General features: G+C 35.8%; 1 protein-coding gene across 3 annotated transcripts in view; it reads right to left on the reverse strand.

Annotated features, from left to right (window-relative positions):
* The window catches only part of LOC118553187 (protein diaphanous homolog 2), a 951,294-nt gene that overhangs the window by 314,207 nt on the left and 617,389 nt on the right, over nucleotides 1-19,698 (reverse strand). For all 3 annotated transcript variants that reach the window (XM_078064453.1, XM_078064454.1, XM_078064452.1), the window contains one exon: nucleotides 2,935-3,060. In XM_078064453.1, coding sequence (XP_077920579.1) covers nucleotides 2,935-3,060 — 126 coding nt within the window. The remainder of the gene's footprint in view (nucleotides 1-2,934; nucleotides 3,061-19,698) is intronic.

Here is a 19,698-nt window from a genome sequence, read left to right on the forward strand (position 1 = left end):
TTCAAAATGTACCTACTGAGTGCCTACATGTTGCTAAATGCTACACGTTGTGATGGGCATATAGAAATTAACACACCATACATTATCTTGACCATGGAGACAGCAAGACAGAGAAGCATGTAAATGCCGGACTGTCAGTAACCTGAGGTCAAGTTTTCCATCTTGTGCGCTATCATATTTTCATGGTCTGGCAACGCCTAGCACATTTTAAGTGTTCAATCAATATTGTGAAAGAGTAAGGGTGGACATAAGGTGCTATGGGACTTAGCTCAATCTGGAGATGTGGTGAAGATTCAACCTGCATATTCAGTTGGTCTCTGGCCATCATGCCATTGTTGCTAACTATAGTACTGGTGCTATTCTGAAAACCTAGAGGCATGACAGTGCTATTCAGTTTTTGAACTCACAGTCCTTATAAGAGAGATTACTCTTTAAGTAGGTAAGATTACTTTTAAGGGAAACCACTCCCATACTTGTGCCTGTAGTGCTCAGTTTAAAGTTCAGTGACCTGAGGCAAAACAAATTACTGGCAGGGGACAGAAACATCGGACAAATCATCTACTACAAAGAATCCTGTATGAGAAATAGAAACATTGGAAAAATCATCCACTACAAAGAATCCTGTATGAAAAATAGAATCGGGGTTCTAATTTTAAAACATAATCAAGTATTCCACTTTAAAATATCCTTCTTTTATGGAAGTGCCAGGAGAGTAGAAAAATACTAATTAGGCACCAGAATTCATATAACATATATACATATGAAGATCATGTATTTTGTTTGTAATTTTCTAGAAGATTAAAACTCTCAATGGGTGCCTACGGAGTCTTCCAAAGCAAGAATAATTTGAGCAACAGTTCTATCATTACAATTCATTAACTTGGAGTTTTTAACCAACTCAACTCAATATTCTAAACTTTTTACCTAAAATAAATTGCTGTAGGGGCGCCTGGGTGGCTCAGTCGTTAAGCGTCTGCCTTCGGCTCAGGTCATGATCCCAGGGCCCTGGGATCGAGTCCCACATCGGGCTCCCTGCTCGGCAGGAAGCCTGCTTCTCGCTCTCCCACTCCCCCTGCTTGTGTTCCTGCTCTCGCTATCTCTTTCTCTGTCAAATAAATAAATAAAATCTTAAAAAATAAATAAATAAATAAATAAATTGCTGTATATTTTATTTTGTTTTTTAAAAAAATATGATATGCAAAGTAGAGCCCCATACATTTTAATATAGTTTGCAATCCCCTTGTGGACAAATAGTCACACTTTTGTGCCACTTAAATGAAGAATAACCATTCATCTGTAACATACGGATACAGAAGGCTCTGGATTTTCATTTTAAAGTGCTTAATTACCTGAATAAAGACAGAAATAAAATAAAGAGTCTAGGCCAAGTTCATGAGGGTTTGAAATTACTTTTTTTTTTTCTAAATGAGCAACAAAGCCTCCTCAGTGTTGCAAGCTGTTGTGTGGCCATAAGCCAATCGAAGAAGAAAATGTTAAAAAGAACAAGAGGTTTGGGAATTAAATTCAAATATATGAGGCAAGAACCAAAATCAAAAGCTGAAAGATGTAGGTGGTGTTTCCAGCCACAGGACAATATGACATATTTGTAAGAAAAATCTAATAAAGCAATACAGTTAAATAAAGCAATAAAGTTAAATCTTCACATTAAGTATCCCGATGTGGGAAGTTACATAATCCAAGGTTATTTTTGAGGATTTCCTGCCTCCAGTCACCCACAAACTTCTGTTTCCAGTATTCCTATTTATTAAAGTACTCAGCATCACTATCGGACCACATAAAACACAGTATTAATTCATGAACCCAAAGCCTTAGAATGAAAAAACATTTTTCACATAAATCTAAATTGCCATTCTCAAGTAATTTGAGTTCAGTACCATAATTTCTAAGTTTAGCAGGAAAGTAAGCATATCACAGAAGAAAAAGGCAATAGATTTAACCTTGAAACAAGGTGACTGCCATATAGTTGTTGAAAGAATTTACTTATTATCAGATAAAGAATTTACAGTATTTATTCCCTCTAGAGATATAAAATGGTGATCAATCAGCAGTTCAAGATATTTATTTACACCTAGAGGAGGAGGATACGACCTTTTGAAAACCAAAATAGAAAAAAAAAAAAAAAACCCAGCTCTAATGTAGTTTATCTTTTAGATGCCAGATTTAACATTAAATAATTCAAGCTAAATGTTATTTCTCAAGTTCTTCTTTCATATATTTCTATATTTTATATGAATATACTGTAGATAAAATAGGGGTTTAAAAACATCTATTTAGAAGGAATGCTTAATGTTATATAGACAGCTTCTATAATTTATTGAAATACATAATCTACTGATCAATTCATCTATCCCTCCATCCAGCATCCATTTTACCTATCCTTCCCAATCCTTTCAATCTACTGATATTAGTCATCCTCTGATTCCCTTGAATATGCATGTGTACCCTCAGGAAATACCTGTACACATGCAAAGAGAAAAAAAAGTCTCTGACCAAAAAATCTTATGGTGATCATTTCCTTTAAACAACTGGTTATATAAGGGGATTCTTTGTTTTGTTTTGGGTCTAATCAAGCCTTATAAGACTTACCTTGTGTATCTAGTAGGCCTTCAAATGAAATGCTTCTTTGATAAATGGCATTTTTTTCTTATATAATTGTTTCCTTGCCTACTCTACCTGGATCCAAACACTGTGAACTAAAATTTATGCTGCTGATACAAAAACAGCCCATCACAAATTCATCCAGACAGCCTGAATAGATAGACTGGTAAGTTTAGAACTAACCATACATTAAATACACACATGTGCCCATGCACGCACATACAACACACACACACACACACACAAGCAGAGAGAGAGAGAGAGAGAGAGAGAGAGAGAAACTAATAAACAAAATGCTTAAATAAATAAAGGATATTGTCATCTTCTCCACAAACTTATCATGTTGATTTTCTGTTTCGGGGAATTTCTTGATGTTACGTTCCAGATTAATAATTTGCTGTTCCATTGCTGTAAGGTTGCTCTTGAGAATTTGAGCTGAAACTAAAGAACAATGTGCAAAGTGTTTAGAGTATTTTATCAAATATTCCATAAAACAACTAAAAAAAAAACAGTATCATTTAAAGTATTTTCTAATGTGCAGAATAGTTCCATGAAGTCAACTCACATTTTTCTGAATTACTGCTCATAAAAGTTCTACTCTCTATGAAATAAGTGAAAATGTGTAATATAATATACCAAATCATCATGTTTAATATGAGAATGTCACCATTTTATTCAGCCATTAGTTCAAATGAAGCCATTTCTATTTAAATTTATTGATGGAATTCCTAATACTTCATTCTTTAAAGTCTAATTTGAAGATTAAAGAGAAACCAAGTTTCAAAGAGATCTTACTTTATTGATGCATGTTCTTGGCTATATAAATGATATAAAGGTAAATTATAAAAAGGGTTCAAATATTCTTTTGTTGAAACATCATGATTTTTATAAAACAACATCTATGATAAAAGTTCTTTAGTACTTTTCATATGCATAGAGATGTGAAAAATTACTGTTGATACATAAAGAGAATTTAGAGCAAAACCCCAGAGAATACATATGCACATACATACCCACAAAGCTTCAGAGTGCCCTCAAACACTATCATTAATTGCTTTAATTACCCCTAACGTTATCTGTACTTTTTTCTCTCCTCATTGACAACCAATAATTTTAAATATAGTATTCAAACTGCTCCTAAATACATACACATTTTCCCCATCTCTTATGATGCCCTCTCTTCACAGAGTTACTTTTTAAATGTATACTATTTTATAGATATGCTATTATTGAATGACTGCCAATTACAAATGAAGACACTTCTATCAATATCAATGCATTTGGCAGAGTTCTAGTTGAAAAGACACGGTTAAGTATTAGAATTTAATAGGTTAGACTGTGACATTGGTTTTTAAATCAAGGCTCTGAAACACTGTTCTTTTCATTAAAGTACTGTGAAACAGAAAGAGGGTAATATTACAGCTCTTTTTTTTAAAGTAAATTTTGGTCTCATTCAGAGGCATATCAGAATTGCAATGAAAAATTCAAGAGACTGACAAAATCAACCTCCTGGCAAATTTCAGCCAAACTCTTCTGACACAAATTCATCACACTGACACCCATACCTTTATAACTCAAGAAGGAGAAATTGCCTTAAATATACATGGAAGTTCAAGAGACTGAAAATCAAACACCAACACTAAAGACAATTTTTTTCTATTAATCTGTCAATTCAAATAACTCTTTCCAATTAAGTTCCACTTGTTTATCTCTGACAAGCTTGGAAATTATTCTTTATCAGAGAAGTCTGAGTTTTGTCTTGCCAAAAATTTACTAATGGTTCCATAATCATTGCTTGCTTTATTTAAAGGATGAGTTTGCCGTGGAGGAAATCATTTTCTCTTACTTTAAAACTGAATTTTTTCACTTGGATTTTTCTACTAGAGTCTCAATAATTATTCAAAAGGTTTGTTCTTCCCCATGTGCTTGGTTGAAAATTGAAGGTATGAAATTCACAAGTTAGTTATGTCATTTAGGTTACATAAAGGAAATAAACTCATGATAATGTTCTGTAATAAACAAAATGTGTCCAAAGGCCAGATTTAGGTCACAATAGTAATCCCCCCACTAGAAGAAATAGTAATTCCAGTAGTAAAAATGGGATGGTGACAATGATTCATCTTCTGATTGTTCAGTACAGAAATAGCCTAATCAAGTGCTATGCACACAAAAGTCTAGATATCTCAAAAAAACAAGAGACAGTATTTTTAATCAAGTTGAATTCTGAATAAAGCAATATGTGCCAGACATCTGTCCTCCTCAATTTCACATGTCAAATCCTAAATCCTCTAGAAGTCCCTCCAGAATTCTAGTCCAAATTCTCTACCATTTATAGGCACTTCTGTTTGTTCAAGTGATCTTCCACATATCACCTTCCACTTTGATAATAATTTTTGTTTTGTGCACATAAACACAGAGCCTCCATTATAAAATCTCAAGCTACATAATGGTAAGATCTGTATCTAATACTTTGCTTTCCCTTCTGTATTTGTCAAACATAATACTCAATAAATGTTGGATGAATATGCATATTTCAAAAAGTTTTGGTTCAGATTTAAATTTATGCCTACTTTTTTTCAGTTTCTTTTTTTAGGTAAGTTTTTATCTAAATTCCAGTTAGCTAACATACAGTGTAATATTATTTTCAGGTGTACAATATAGTCATTCCACACTTTGATAAAACACCTGGTGCTTCTCACCACAAGTGCATCCCTTAATCCCCATCATCTATTTAACCCATTGCCCCACCCACCTCCCCTCCAGTGACCATCAGTTTGTTCTCTGTAGTTAAGAGTCTTGTTTCTGGCTTTGTTTCTTTTTTTCTTCTCTTTGCTTATTTGTTTTGTTTTCTGGCCCTAACACTAACCCTGGCCATAACCCTAACACCCTAACCCTAGATTTGAGAAGAAAAAAGATACACACACACATACACACACACACACACACACACACACACACACAGAATATTACTCAGCCATAAAAAGAATGAAATCTTGCCATTTGCAACAACATGAATGGAGCTAGGGAGAATTATGCTAAGCGAAATAAGTCAGTCAGAGAAAGACAAATACCATATGATTTCACTCATATGTCAAATTTATGCCTATTTCCGTAAATGAATGTGCATACAGAGGTTAGACACAATCATAATGATTGGAAGTTACCATATCAATTACCAGTGAGTATGGAAAAGAAGCAGGAAGTTGAAGTAAGTCTAATAATATGTAAAGGTGGCAGGGTTGCAGGAGATGCTTAGACAAACAGGAAAGTAAGGAACTGGGATAAGGAAGGGAAGGGACACCTTTGTTAAGCTCTTTTGTCTTCCCCTCTAATAAATTAGTAATATTATGCCTAAACAAAAGAAAATAAAATATTGGAGATTAATAATCCAAGGATTCTAGCTCACATGCAATTTCATGGTTGCATTAAATGAACAACACAATTATTTAAAATGTATATCCTTCAATCAATGGAATTATGGTATCTTAGACTTAGAAGTAACATTAAAAGGGATTTGGACTAGCCTCTCAAATTTTAAAAAATCAGGTTATACAGTGTCATGGTCTACATTCCTAGAAAATAAAACCTAAAACAAAGCTTGCCTTATTAGGGGTGAAGGTGGGGTATAATCAGAGGGAAATGGGCATGAAGGAAAAGGGAAGAAAGTGAATACAAGAGAGTAAGTTACTGAACTGGCCATAGCTTTACAAAAATTACAGGTGGTCGCTTAGAGTCCCAGGTTGTCTCCATCAGGGTCAACTTCATGGGCATGTGACCTGTGCAATCACTCCATGCTTAGAAGGGTCCTACACTTTATTTAATGCTTTGTTGTCACCATTTTGAAATTCTTATTTTAAATGAAGCCCCACATTTTCAGTTTTCACTAGGCCCTACTAATCATGTAATCAGTCCTGGTCTCCAGATATGATAAATGAAACAACTATAATTTGGAAGAGTTGGTTAAAGGAGGTTAGCAGTTCACCTGTTGGTGTCTTCTCATTTTCTATTCTCTCATTGGTAAAATGCTGTTTCAGGAGTGTTAACTTTCCATTTAGATTTAGATTTAGATTAGGAGCAAGACAAGTGGCCCGGGCTTGGAGGTAGGGGGTGGCCTAGAAGGGGTGCTCAGTGATCTATGGTGGTATATAAATTAGATCCAGAACAGAGGATTCACTATACCCTAAGTGGCTTATTCCCTTGATATTTGATATAATTAGAGAAAATTTTGTTTACTTATAATCAAAATCAGCCTACTTGAACTCTTACCAATTAGTCCTCATGTTGCCTCATAGCAACACTGATTAAGTCTATTCCCTATTTTATGGGAAAGGTGTCACTTGCAACTTTTTTTTTTTTAAAGATTTATTTATTTATTTGAGAGAGAGAGAGAGAGAATGAATGAGTGGGAAGGGCAGAGGGAGAGGGAGAGAGAAACTCAAGCAGACTCCATGCTGAGCGTGGAGCCCAACACGGGGCTCGATCTTATGACCCTGACCTGGTCACTTGCATCTTCTTAATCTGCCCAGGCTACAAATACCCAAGTTTCTACAACTAGTCTTCCTAAGGTACAGGGGTTAGTTATTACTTGAACTCTTAAGTAAGAAGTAACATTTAGTGAGTACTTATTATGTGTAGACTTTATTCTAATTAGTTTTATGTAATAACTCATCTAATCCATACAAAAACTCGATGAGGTATGTATTATGCTCAAGCAGGGCTATGATATGAGCCCAATGATATCTTCTCTGGAAATTATAAATGTAAAGCAATGTCCCTAGGACCTACAAGGCCAGAAAGTTGAAATTAAATCTGTGCCCACTGGCACATACTATGTCATTTAAATTAGGGGATAGGCATGGTCTTAGGAGTCAGATCCACTTAGGTTCTATCTCTGCCATATCAAATACTAGTTGGGTTACATTGAGCCTGTCTCTTATTCTCTCCGGGTCTTCATTTCCTGATTTGCAAAATGAAGATAATAATACCTCCCCTAAAGTTTGTCATTAAAGTAAAATGATTTGCTAAATATAAAGTTTCTATCAATATACCTGGTACATATAGGTAATCTATAAATATTCATTTCATATTCCACTATTCTTCCCTCTTTTCCCTACCTACCAGCAGACAAATTCCTACTATATATGTGCTACCAAGAATTAAACAACGATTTAGATATAATCTGAATAGCAACAACAACAAAAAAGCAGTTATTTCCTAGTTGCTACCACACTATGGTCTGATTTAATATAGTATTAGTCTCCTTTCTAATCAAAAGAACTAAACATAGACTGTGTTCCCTGTTTGTAGATTTTACAGGGTACATGGAATTTTAGGTCTGGGAACTAGTGACAATTATACTAATGAACACCCAATTTGTTAGAGATATTAGCAAGTACCAAATTTAAAAAATATTTCTGGAAATTAAAACCTGTGCAGTAACCTGTATTCTTCTGGTGACATTTATAAGTTAGTTATTTTGGCTTTCTAGACTTGTATAAAACAGTTTTTTTTTTTTTTTTTGGAGCGTTAGTATTAACATGTGTTTACCGGCCTGATCACTTGTCTTAAGTACATTTGCTTCAGTCTTAAGAGCTGGGAGTCAATGTTGATTATTTAATTAGGTCCTAGCTGGGGCGCCTGGGTGGCTCAGCGGGTTAAGCGTCTGCCTTCGGCTCAGGTCATGATCCCAGGGTCCTGGGATCGAGCCCCGCATCGGGCTCCATGCTCAGTGGGGAGCCTGCTTCTCCCTCTCCCTCTGCTGCTGCTCCCCCCGCTGTGCTCTCTCTCTCTCTCTCTCTCTGTGTCAAATAAATAAATAAAACCTTAAAAAAAATAATTAGGTCCTAGCCTCCATTACTTCTAATATTGAGAGAGAGAAAAGGAAGGAAGGAGAGAAAGAAGGTTGTGTAGGGGGCTGAGGGGGAGGGAGGCAAGAGAGAGACCGAAATATTTTTACTGGAGGTGGGGGGAGATGTAGAGTACCTAGAGTCCCAAGAACATTAAAATACCAGGGTGGGTTAGAAATGCTTGTCTTCTGCATTGTCTCAGACTCAGGGTATATTTTTGTGCCTGCCATTATTTAGTTCACTAATATAAATTAGGGAATCTTTAATGACAGTGCAAACATTTTCTATCTGAGTAAATTCCCACTATAGGCATTTTCTTTTTTTTTTTTTTTTTTTAAAGATTTTATTTATTTATTTGACAGAGAGAGACACAGCGAGAGAGGGAACACAAGCAGGGGGAGTGGGAGAGGGAGAAGCAGGCTCCCCGCAGAGCAGGGAGCCTGATGTGGGACTCGATCCCAGGACCCTGGGATCATGACCTGAGCCGAAGGCAGTCGCTTAACCGACTGAGCCACCCAGGCGCCCCCCAGCATAGGCATTTTCAATGACTGATTAGTCAGTCTGGTGGCACTTTAATTTTTTCCTCTCATTTCATTTTTTACATCTGCTACTGAATTATAACACTAAAAATTAAATTATAGCTATCAAGTTCTTTATTATAGCTTCCTTCCTTGTACTCCATAAATAACCTTTTAAGCTCAGTATACTCTCTTGAGTTATATGTAGGGAGAAACTTTCCCAACAAATCTTATTTATCTAGTTGCTTCAGTTGAAAAATATACATAGACTTTTTTTTCTAGCTTCAAGCAAATATATGAGAGTGTCCTGATCTTTACTCAAAACATTTTAAATGACAGGCCTGCTCTAATTCATAATTTTAAGAAAAGTAAAGTATAAAATAAATATTTTAAGGGGGATTTTAAATGTAAAGGCTCTTCAATTACATATTATGTAAGAGAATTGATACACATTTAAGGGAAAAAAAATCACAGTACTCTGATGACATTCTCTAGAGCATGTGTAGAATGTGTAATTCTACGTAAATACAAAAGCTTTTTCAGGAACTTGAGGACTTTTTCTCTGAATTAAATGTTTCTATTAATTTTACCCACTGACAAAGTAACTGAGCACTTCTTACATCTTTGCTCTAAGAAAGGCCAAGTAAAAATTTACTCTTGCAAGTCTATATGTGAATAGGTCCCAACATAATTAGAAGCAGCATAATTTTCTTTAACTGAAAATATTTAGTTGAAGAATTACTATCAGCTGAGCAGCACAACATTAAAGTGACTCATCCAGAAAGCATACGTAAAAAAGAAAAGGACATTACAAGCAGCCTGAACAATAGGCACAGTTGCATTCTTTCTTAAGTGCATTTGTAACAGTTTCACTTTATATGAAAATGATATTTACATGGATATTTACACAGAAATGAAGCAAATGTGTTTATATAATAACAATAGCAAAAGCTCATTACTGTGGGCTTCTTAGGCTTTTAAAGAAAATAAGTAGTAACTGGCACCCCAATAAAAAATTCCTATAATACAAAAATCAGTTAGAAAATGACTCATCCTTAGGAGAAAAAAATAATTGTTACGAAGTCACCTTAACAGAAAACACAATTTAACTAGAATCCTTATTAAATAAAATTTAAAAATATATGTTCCCAATATGTGTTCACAAAGACCATCACTTGCCCCTCTAATGTGTGTGCCCTTGGGGATAAGGTGCAGTTTCTCTAAATTGGATTCATAATATGGCCTGAATGGATGCTGAGATCAGAGGGACTTCCATAAGAAAACACGAAAACTGCTTTATAAACATATATAAATGTTTAACTCTAAAAATCACACTAAGCATGTTTCAATGTCTGGGTTCATACACTTATACAAGTCTTCAGCCTGAATGCTAAACTAAAAAGATGGAGCCTTCTAACTAAAAGAACAGAAAAACCTTACACCTTACTACCTTACTACTAACTATGGAAGAAGGTATGCCTAGAGGATAACTGGGGTAAAGGAGGATGAAGGGGAAGTTTGAAGCCCTCTGAATAATGATTTGCAATAAAAAATTCTGTACCCTGACCACCAAACCACCAGCAGTGGACAGTCAAGCTACCCATGAAGAATCAGAGTTCTTTTACCTGCTGTCTTTCTGCAACTGTTATTCTGCCTGCAGCAAATAGTATGTGTGAATTTTTAAATCAAAGGCTGAAAAACAAACTGAAATCTCCTACTCTTGTTGACAGTCTTAGCTCAAGGCCAGGATTGGGAAATACATATCCATGCTGAAGCTTCTGTTAAGCCATGCTGGATATAGTCTTGTTGGAATAGTTTGTTCTCATCACGAAGAATTTTTTTAAAGCTCAGTTGTTTTCCTTCCAATAAAAGATCCTTCACTCACCCACGCCTCAAACTGGAATCATTTTAATGGGTCAAGTCAAGTCTTTATTGAGTTGAGTTTGGGCTATATGAATTATCCTCCCCTAGGGATTTTATGTAAATGACTAGAATGGTATTCTCAATAGAAAAGCTTGCCAGACCTTCAAATGCTGATAAATCCTTTATGACAATCCTATACTAATGTCTTCACTTGTCAAATCTATGTACTACGTTCTTTTTTCACCTTGGAATTAGAACACTGATGGTAAAAGGGAACCATACCATGTCACAAGAGGCTACTTAATACTATAATAAGAGGGCGACTGGGTGGCTCAGTTGGTTAAGCGACTGCCTTCGGCTCAGGTCATGATCCTGGAGTCCCTGGATCGAGTCCCGCATCGGGCTCCCTGCTCGGCGGGGAGTCTGCTTCTCCCTCTGACCCTCCCCCCTCTCATGTGCTCTCTCTCATTCTCTCTCTCTCAAATAAATAAATAAAATCTTTAAAAAAAAAATACTATAATAAGAGGGCTTAAAAATAAATCAGTAAAATTATGGAAAAATAAGGGCTATGGAGAATGTAGATTTGTGGCCTAAGACGAGAAAGGACAAAATCTTAATTTAAGAAATCTGAAATTACAAGATGGTAAAATTTGGAATTTTGAGTATAGGTTTACATGTGTGTTTAGTTTTGAGCTATAATATTTGATGTTATTGAAAAAGTCACAAAGATAAATACTTGGAGAAAACAACTATATTCAATATCAACAAAGTTCTGATAAATTGGGTGTGAGAAATGAGCACTGTTTATTTCACACCAAGACAACTACCTGCTTCTTGCATAAGTATTCACAAATGATTTTATCTGAGCAATCGCTTGATGGCTACTGTACTAACAATGCCCTTCCTCCTGGTATATTTTATTCTTAATAAGGTATGAAAAGATTATATGGGTTGATAAACCATTTGAATACCTTCTTCCACATGCTATTTGAAAAGAATTAAAAACACACAGTGTCATCATAAAGTTATAATGCTATATTGAAAGAATGTTAGCCTTTTTGAGTGTACTTTTTGTGACTGTGGCCAGATTTTCCATGAACTGTATTCATGAAATCAGGGAAATTAATGGGACTATATGATTTGGCATAGATATTCTTGCAATTCACTGGGTTTTACCAGAAGAAGTCTAATGCATCAAGTCCACACGTATGTACATATACAAAGCCATCAACTTTCAGTCAAACTGAATGCAGGCTGTCATGAAATCAATGTCAGTGCTGAGGTCATAATGTTGGAGTCATTAGAATCCACTCCACATTAGTGCTGCCTGGAGTAGCAGTTCTTCTGCTTGGTAGTAGGGTTACCAGTCAGATAAAAGATGCTTGGAAGAGTATAGTAAATTCATGGTTACATTTTCCTTATGCATGTACTGACTGTGGATACTAATAGGATTACTATATGCCCACAGGTAAGAGATTGGCAGTGTAAACAAAGGCAATTACAGGATATAATTGTAATAATTTTCTATATTCCTCACCACTGAATCAGTCCATAAATAGAGCAGGGTTTTATCTAGGTTTCATCATCTCATAAATCTATTATGCCTTAAATATTTTTGCTTAATAACAAAACAATGGATTAAAGGAGGACATGGGGTTCTAGAGGTAGGTGGTGTCTTCTAGAGTTGTGGGAAAGCACTGAAAGGCTGTGAGCAAGAGAGGTTGATTACATTTACATTAAAAAAAGAACCCAACTCTGGCAGCTATGTGGAAAATGGAGGGAGGGGGTCAATAATGGAAAAGGGGACACGAGTTCGGAACCAATTATTATGGTCTAGACAGAAGACAATGGTGGCTTCGATTACAGTGACCAAAGATGATTGCAGTACATATTTTAGAGGTAGTGCCAACTGGTCTTAGGGTAGATGAAATGTGAGAGGTAAGGAAGAAGGAATTACTAAGAATGATTTCCAGGTTTCTGGCATGAATAACAGAAATGGAGACATTTAGAGATTTGTGGGGAACGAGCAAGGGTTTGGCTTGGGACCTACTTAGTTTCAATTGTATGAACCATCGAAATGGAGATTATAATTGGGAGGTTGAATATATGGGTCCCAAGCTCAGAAGAGGGGTCTGAGCTGGATGTGTGTAATAGGAAGGCATTTGCATATGGAGCCTACTTCAGAAGTTACATTGTTTCATTACATTGCTACAATATAATTTAGTCTACAGTTAGTTTTCTGGCTGTATAAATCTAGGTAATAATTCCTGCATCTCTGACTCATTCCAAGTACAAATATTTCTAGATGGTGGTTAAGGTCATTTTCCTCTGGGCTATGCTTGTAATTTATTCCTATTTTTCCTCTTTCCTCTGTTTTTCTGTGAGTTACTTTAAACTTGCACAAGTACCATGGATATTCATAGTAAGACTTTTTTCCCCCAAAATATCTTGCTGTTATGCTTCTCTTGAAACAAATGTTGCCAATAACAACCACACAGCTAACTGCATTTGGAGGTGGGGGGAGTATACTAAATCAAAGAGCTCCAGGCCTTCAAAGCACATAGCCATGAAAGTATCTGCCAGAATTTCTCCAACAGAAGCAGGAGAAATGTGAAAGACTCAATTGTTTTCCTTTCATAGTGCACATAATTGGCACATTAACAGTGGTACAAGGGGAAGGGTTAAAGGTGGTTTAGCCCATACAGAACAATGTAAATTTTACCCTTCTTTGGTCCTTCTCTCCCATTGGCTCTACTTGAGATATTCACAGTAAGCATGTCTTCTTCCTGGTTGTAGCTCCACAATACATTTCTAGCTTTCACTACTGATTGTTTTTCTCTGAATGGTCATTGCAATTAATTGCTGAGTTTTTATTAGTGAACTGTTCTGTTAAGGCCAACAACAATCCTTACCTGAATTTTAATCAGAATGGAACAATATAATTACCACTCCTGAGTGTATTGAGTGGACGGGCATGCTGTACACATCTGCTTTAGTTCCCAAGTCAGTAAATCTATTGCTGCCCTGGATGTGATAAAGTCCATCTAGCAGCTCTATAGTATATATATATATTTTTAAATGAATCTAGGTTTCTATCCATTTCAAAAGGTCCATTATCATCTTTCCAGTGAGCCAGCAAGTTACATTTGCAACTGTAATCTCTAGCCTTTAGTATTCTAAAATAAAGGTTAACAATCATGGTCCTTTGCCCAAATAGATTTGTTTATATTCTTTGGAGCCAGTAATAGATAAGAAAACTCAAATAAGAAATTTACCCAAATGGTCATTACATTTAACCTGGAACAACTAGAAATTAACATTCACTATGTAGGTCTATCGTAATTTCCCACCAAATTCAAAAGCACTTACTATTTCAGTATCAAATATGCTTGGATGCTTAAAAGTGGCAGAATAATACTTTTTAAGATGTGATCACAAGAAATTCTAACCATGACACATGACCAGATGTCATGTTGGTAATACTTACTGACAAAATATATTTAGTCCTGGACATCACATATGTTCTTCCCAAAACAGTTTTTCTAGTAGCTCATACTGGATAAACATTATAAAACATGTTTCAATATTTGAAAAAAAATTGCATTCAACCAAAATTAACATTATCCTTTAAAAACCAAAACCTGATTTTGCTACCACAAGGCTTAAAATATTTTAATAATCCAGTGGTGTGCTATGTTATGGTAGAAAAAAACATGGCCTTGGAAGTCAGACACACCTACCTGGAATTCTTTCTCCACCACTTGTTGTTTGATTCTGGACAAATCACTTAACCTTTGTGAACCTTACTTTTCTGATCTGTGAAATGGGGGAGAACAATTCTAACCCCATAAGGTTGTCATAAGGATTACACAAAATAATATATACAAAGCTCTTATCATAAAAAGTAGCATATTATAAAACTAGATACATGTTAATTTCTTTTGTGATCCTGTCATCTACAGGATCAACACATGTAAAGCACTTCAATATATGACTCCTACCTCCCTATCTCTGATTTTCACTTAAGGCTATTCTCCCACACTTAGTGCAACTGAATACTGAACAGCTGTTTCATGTCTCCCTTCTTTGGTTCACATTTCCTGGACTCTCTTTTTGTTACCTTGACCTGATGAACTCCTGTCATCATTATTATTACTATTCTTCTTCCTCTTCTTCTTTTAGAATATAAGCAATATAAGCAACTTTTAATTATTTCTTTGTGGAAGTTCTAAACATAGTTTTTATTGTTATGACAGTTATACATTAATTTAAATAGCCAAATCATTCTACAAGTCTGGTTATAAAAAAAGCAATTTCTGCCTCCCATCCCCATTTCCCACTTCCCAAATGCATTTGATTTCTTTTGGCAGATTAAAAAAAAATTTCCTCTATATTGTTAAAAAAAAAACTAATATTATACTATCTCTTACTTTGTTTGTTGCTATTCTCCCCAGCTTTACTGAGATATAATTGACACATACCATTATGTAAGTTTAGTGTCTGATGTGTTGATTTGACACATTTATGTATTGCAAACTGATTACCACCACAGCATTAGCAAACACTTCCATCCCATCGCATAGTTACCATATTTTATTTTGTGGTGAGAACATTTAAGATCTACTCTCTTAGCAACATTCAAGTATATAATACTGTACTATTAGCTATAATTATCATGCCCTACATTAGCTTCCCAAACTTGTTAATGTTATAACTGGAAATTTTTACCCTTTGACCAAGATCTTTCCATTTCTCCCATCCCCCAATCCTCATTACTACCATTCTACTCTCTGTTTCTCTGGAATTTCCATTCTTCTTGGGGTCAATTCCTCTATGAAGTTTTTCATGACACCTCTATATGTAGTTAACGCCATTCTCAGTGCTCCTACAGTACTTTTCCTTCTTTACGGATTTTTTTTATGGTATTCTAATAGTTTATATGGCTACTACTCTCAAGAGAAATTTAGTTCCTTGAAAGCAGAGTGAGACTTATAAAAATATCTTCCTATTCTCAGCCTCTAACACTGTACCTGCAAAAGTAAGTGCTTAATAAATTGTTTGAACTGAAACACCAGTTCTCTCATTTATCCAATTAGCAAACATGGTTTTTAAAGTGTTGACTACCTTGTACCACTGATGGCACAGTTATAGGAACTCTCATACAATGCCAACAGGAAAAAAAACTATAAATTTTCTAGGAAAGAATTAGAAAGAGGCTTACAAATATTAATAACCTTTGACACAGTGATACTAGTTGTTAAAAGCTGTTTTCAAGAAAAAGCCTGAAAGAGAAACCAGGAATTTTGGCCATAGAAAATCATCTGGTCAGTCTTATTTAAAGTAGCATAAAAATTGAAGTCTAGATGACCAGCAATAAGACAACGATTAAGTAAAAACTTTAGTGCAATGAAATGAATGATAATTATATAAACAATAATGCAAAATTCATAAAAACTTTAACAGAAGAATACTTGTGATCTCACTGACATCAAATGAAAGAAATCGTATTGAAGTTTATATACAGTATGATCTTAACTGTGTGATGTATTTTAATAACCTCTTTCTAAATAGAAAGAAACTTCCTAACTTTGACTGTTACCCCCATTTCACTCACATGTTCATTCTGCATTTTATTTATTTATTTATTCATTCATTCATTTTTCATTCTCACACATTTATTAGGCACCTACTGTACACCAGGGTAGAAGACCAAGCTGGGGAACATAATAATCCTCAGGGCAGCTATGGCCCTCATCCTGTGAGCTCAAGGACTAAGAGAGGTGGGAGCAAACACGGTACCAGCAAAGGGACAGAGATAACAGGGGCTGTGATTCCAGTGGCAGCTGGATGGCAGGGGGCTCCCTGCAGGTGGGAAGCCAGGGTAAGAGTGAGGAAGACCCCAAGGAGAGAAAGAGCAGGCCGAGCTGCAGGTCTTCAGGCAGCTGTGGGCCAAACAGCATCTGGGGCATCTGGGGGAAATGCAGGTGGTCAAGGTCAAGGCCAAGCTTAGAGGGTGGGTTGTACTCCAGGTAGCCACTGGAACCTTGAATCAGAACAGTATGGCCAATAGCCTCTGGCCACATGGGGGACTCGCTGGTAGAGTGGGGGCCTGTGTGGGGGCCAGAAAGATGATGTGGCCTTTCCTTTGTCTGGCTCCCTATGTCTCGCCTCCTGACAGCACAGCCCGCAGGTGCAGTGCTCCTCAGAGCCCTTCTCATTTTGCATTTTACAGAGTAGAATACTGGGATTTGGGGTGATCTGACAGCTAACAAAGAAGGGAATGAGAGATTCCCAATTTCTCCCAATGAGAGATTCTCCTAAGTTTATAGAGCGATTCTGTGAAGCAATGCCTACCCAAAAAAAAATCACCGGATATGCCTTGGTTCTGAATAAACTACCTTAGAGGCACAAAGGTTGTTTTAAATCTGTCTTCTTTCATTAGACTCAAATAAATGAACTGTGTTATTCAGAATTCTCTATGTATTCAAATATGTTCCTAAAAAGTCCCTCCATCCCTGCAAAAAGAGACTCATCAAATACACAAGGACTACAGACACTTTTGTGTAATTTAATTAGCAACCAGTCTTGAAAGTCATGAAAGAAAAACTATTGAAAATTTTCATTCATCTATACAGGTGGGAAAACATTAGGCAAATAAAAGATGAATAAAAAGCCCAAAGACTTTGAAGTATTCTGCCAAAAATATATATAAGCACATATACACACATAATTTGGTCAAAGGCCCTTTGCATTTTTCAAATGCCTCATAATCATTTACAAAATAAGGGAAAGGAAAGTGAAAATGGTCGTGAATACTATGAAATAATACCTTGTATATTATATGTCCTCAACTATATATACACATAAATTGTTTGGGTATTCTAGATCAGGGGATGGCACTGTCCTCAGGCCAAATGCAGCTCACTATTTTTTTTTAGGATTTTATTTATTTATTTCAGAGAGAAAGAGAAAGAGAGAGAGCATGAGCTGGGGGAGGGACAGAGGGACAAGCAGACTCCCTGCTGAGCACAGAATCCCGAGGGGCTTGATCCCAGGATCCTGAGATCATGACCTGAGATGAAGTCAGATGCTTACCCGACTGAGCCACCCAGGCGCCTCTGGCTCACTGTTATTGTATAGACCTTTAGCTAAGAACGATTTTTATATTTGTAAGTGGCTGGAAAAAATAATATTTATGACACATAAAAGTTGCATGAAATTCAAATTTCGGTGTCCATAGTAAAGAACATGGTCATTTACGCGTTGTCTATAGCTGCTTTTGCACCATCCCTTGTGACAGGGATTCTGTGTGGTCTGCAAAGCCTAAAATATTTAATATCTAACTCTTTATGGAAAGAGGTTGCTGACCTGTATTCTATTTTTGTTATTGTTGTTGAGATATAATTGACATAACATTGCATTAGTTTGGGGTATATAACATGATTTGATCTATGTATATATTGTGAAATGATTACAACAATAAATTTAGTCAATATCCATGATCTCACACAGTTACAATTTTTTGCATGTGATGAGAACTTTTGTAATTTACTCTCTTAGCAACTATAGTCACCACGCTGTAGATTACATCTCCAGCACTTATTTATCTTAAAGTTGAAAGACTGTACGTTTTGACCACCTTCACCCATTTCTTGCACCCTGCTCTCTACCACCTCTGGCAACTAGCCCATGCTCTAGAAAAAAAACGCACTCTTGGGAGGGACATCAGCAAGAACCTCAGCAATTTCCTAGTCCAGATCTCTTATGAGGATATGGAGACAGAGAAACCAAAAGTGATTGACTATGTATATACACAGACAGGTCACTGGATTTCTGGTTCCTCTACTATCACAATGCAACTGTATCTCTTTACAATGTCTGCTTCTAATCTTCTGGGGATAAAATGCATATTGTGAATTACACAAGGTGAAGTTGACTATATATGTTTATTCTGCTAAATGCATCAATAGAATAACTTAATAGGACTAAAAAATATTTTTATACAGTTAGCACAATACCACAGACAGAATCAAGGTACCCCTGGCAAAATTTATTTTAAAAATCTTCAAATTAAGTAAATAAAATATAACAGCAATGCATGCACGCAGAAACTCAAAGCCGGGTCCTGTAAGCCTGTCAGTATAAAGGAAAAATAAGCCACTATAAAGCAATACAAAACTTAATCTCATGGCCAAATGATCACTTCTCAAAATAACACAGAGGGATCCAAATCAAATTCACCAACATGATACCTTATACTTCCTTTCAGGCTTTTTTGAAGATCTAATAATTGACCAAGATGTATCTTAAATAACTGACCTATTTGTAGTTAACATGGGCTTTATAACGATACTCCAATATATTTCAGGAAGTTCCCAAGTTACTCATCCCAGTGTTACACATACACATATACTCATTTCATTCTCATAATCACCCTATGAGATATATCCTGTTATTATCTTTATTTACATATGATAAATCTGAGGCAAAGAGAGATTAGATAATTTCCTCAAGGTCCTGTACCAAGTAAGTGGCAGAGTTAGTATTTGAAGTTATATAGTCCAGTCTGCACTCTTACTAATATGCTCTACTTCCTCTTAGGAATAAGAAAAGGTAAGTTTTAGTTAAGCAGCATTTCCAAGGAAAGCATAAGCTAAACCTGGTATGTGAAGTTCCTTTATGTCCTTAATTTAACACATATTTAGTGTCTGCTAATGAAACAACATTGCAACAGAAAAGGACAAGGACCTGAGAGAGGAACAACCTTGCCCTCATGGAGCTTGTAATTTTGTAGAGACTAAAACAAGTACATATAAGGATGCATAAATTGAAGACAGTATCAGGCTATAACA

This window comes from Halichoerus grypus, chromosome X (assembly GCF_964656455.1).
Source record: "Halichoerus grypus chromosome X, mHalGry1.hap1.1, whole genome shotgun sequence".
NCBI classification, from domain to species: Eukaryota; Metazoa; Chordata; class Mammalia; order Carnivora; family Phocidae; genus Halichoerus; species Halichoerus grypus.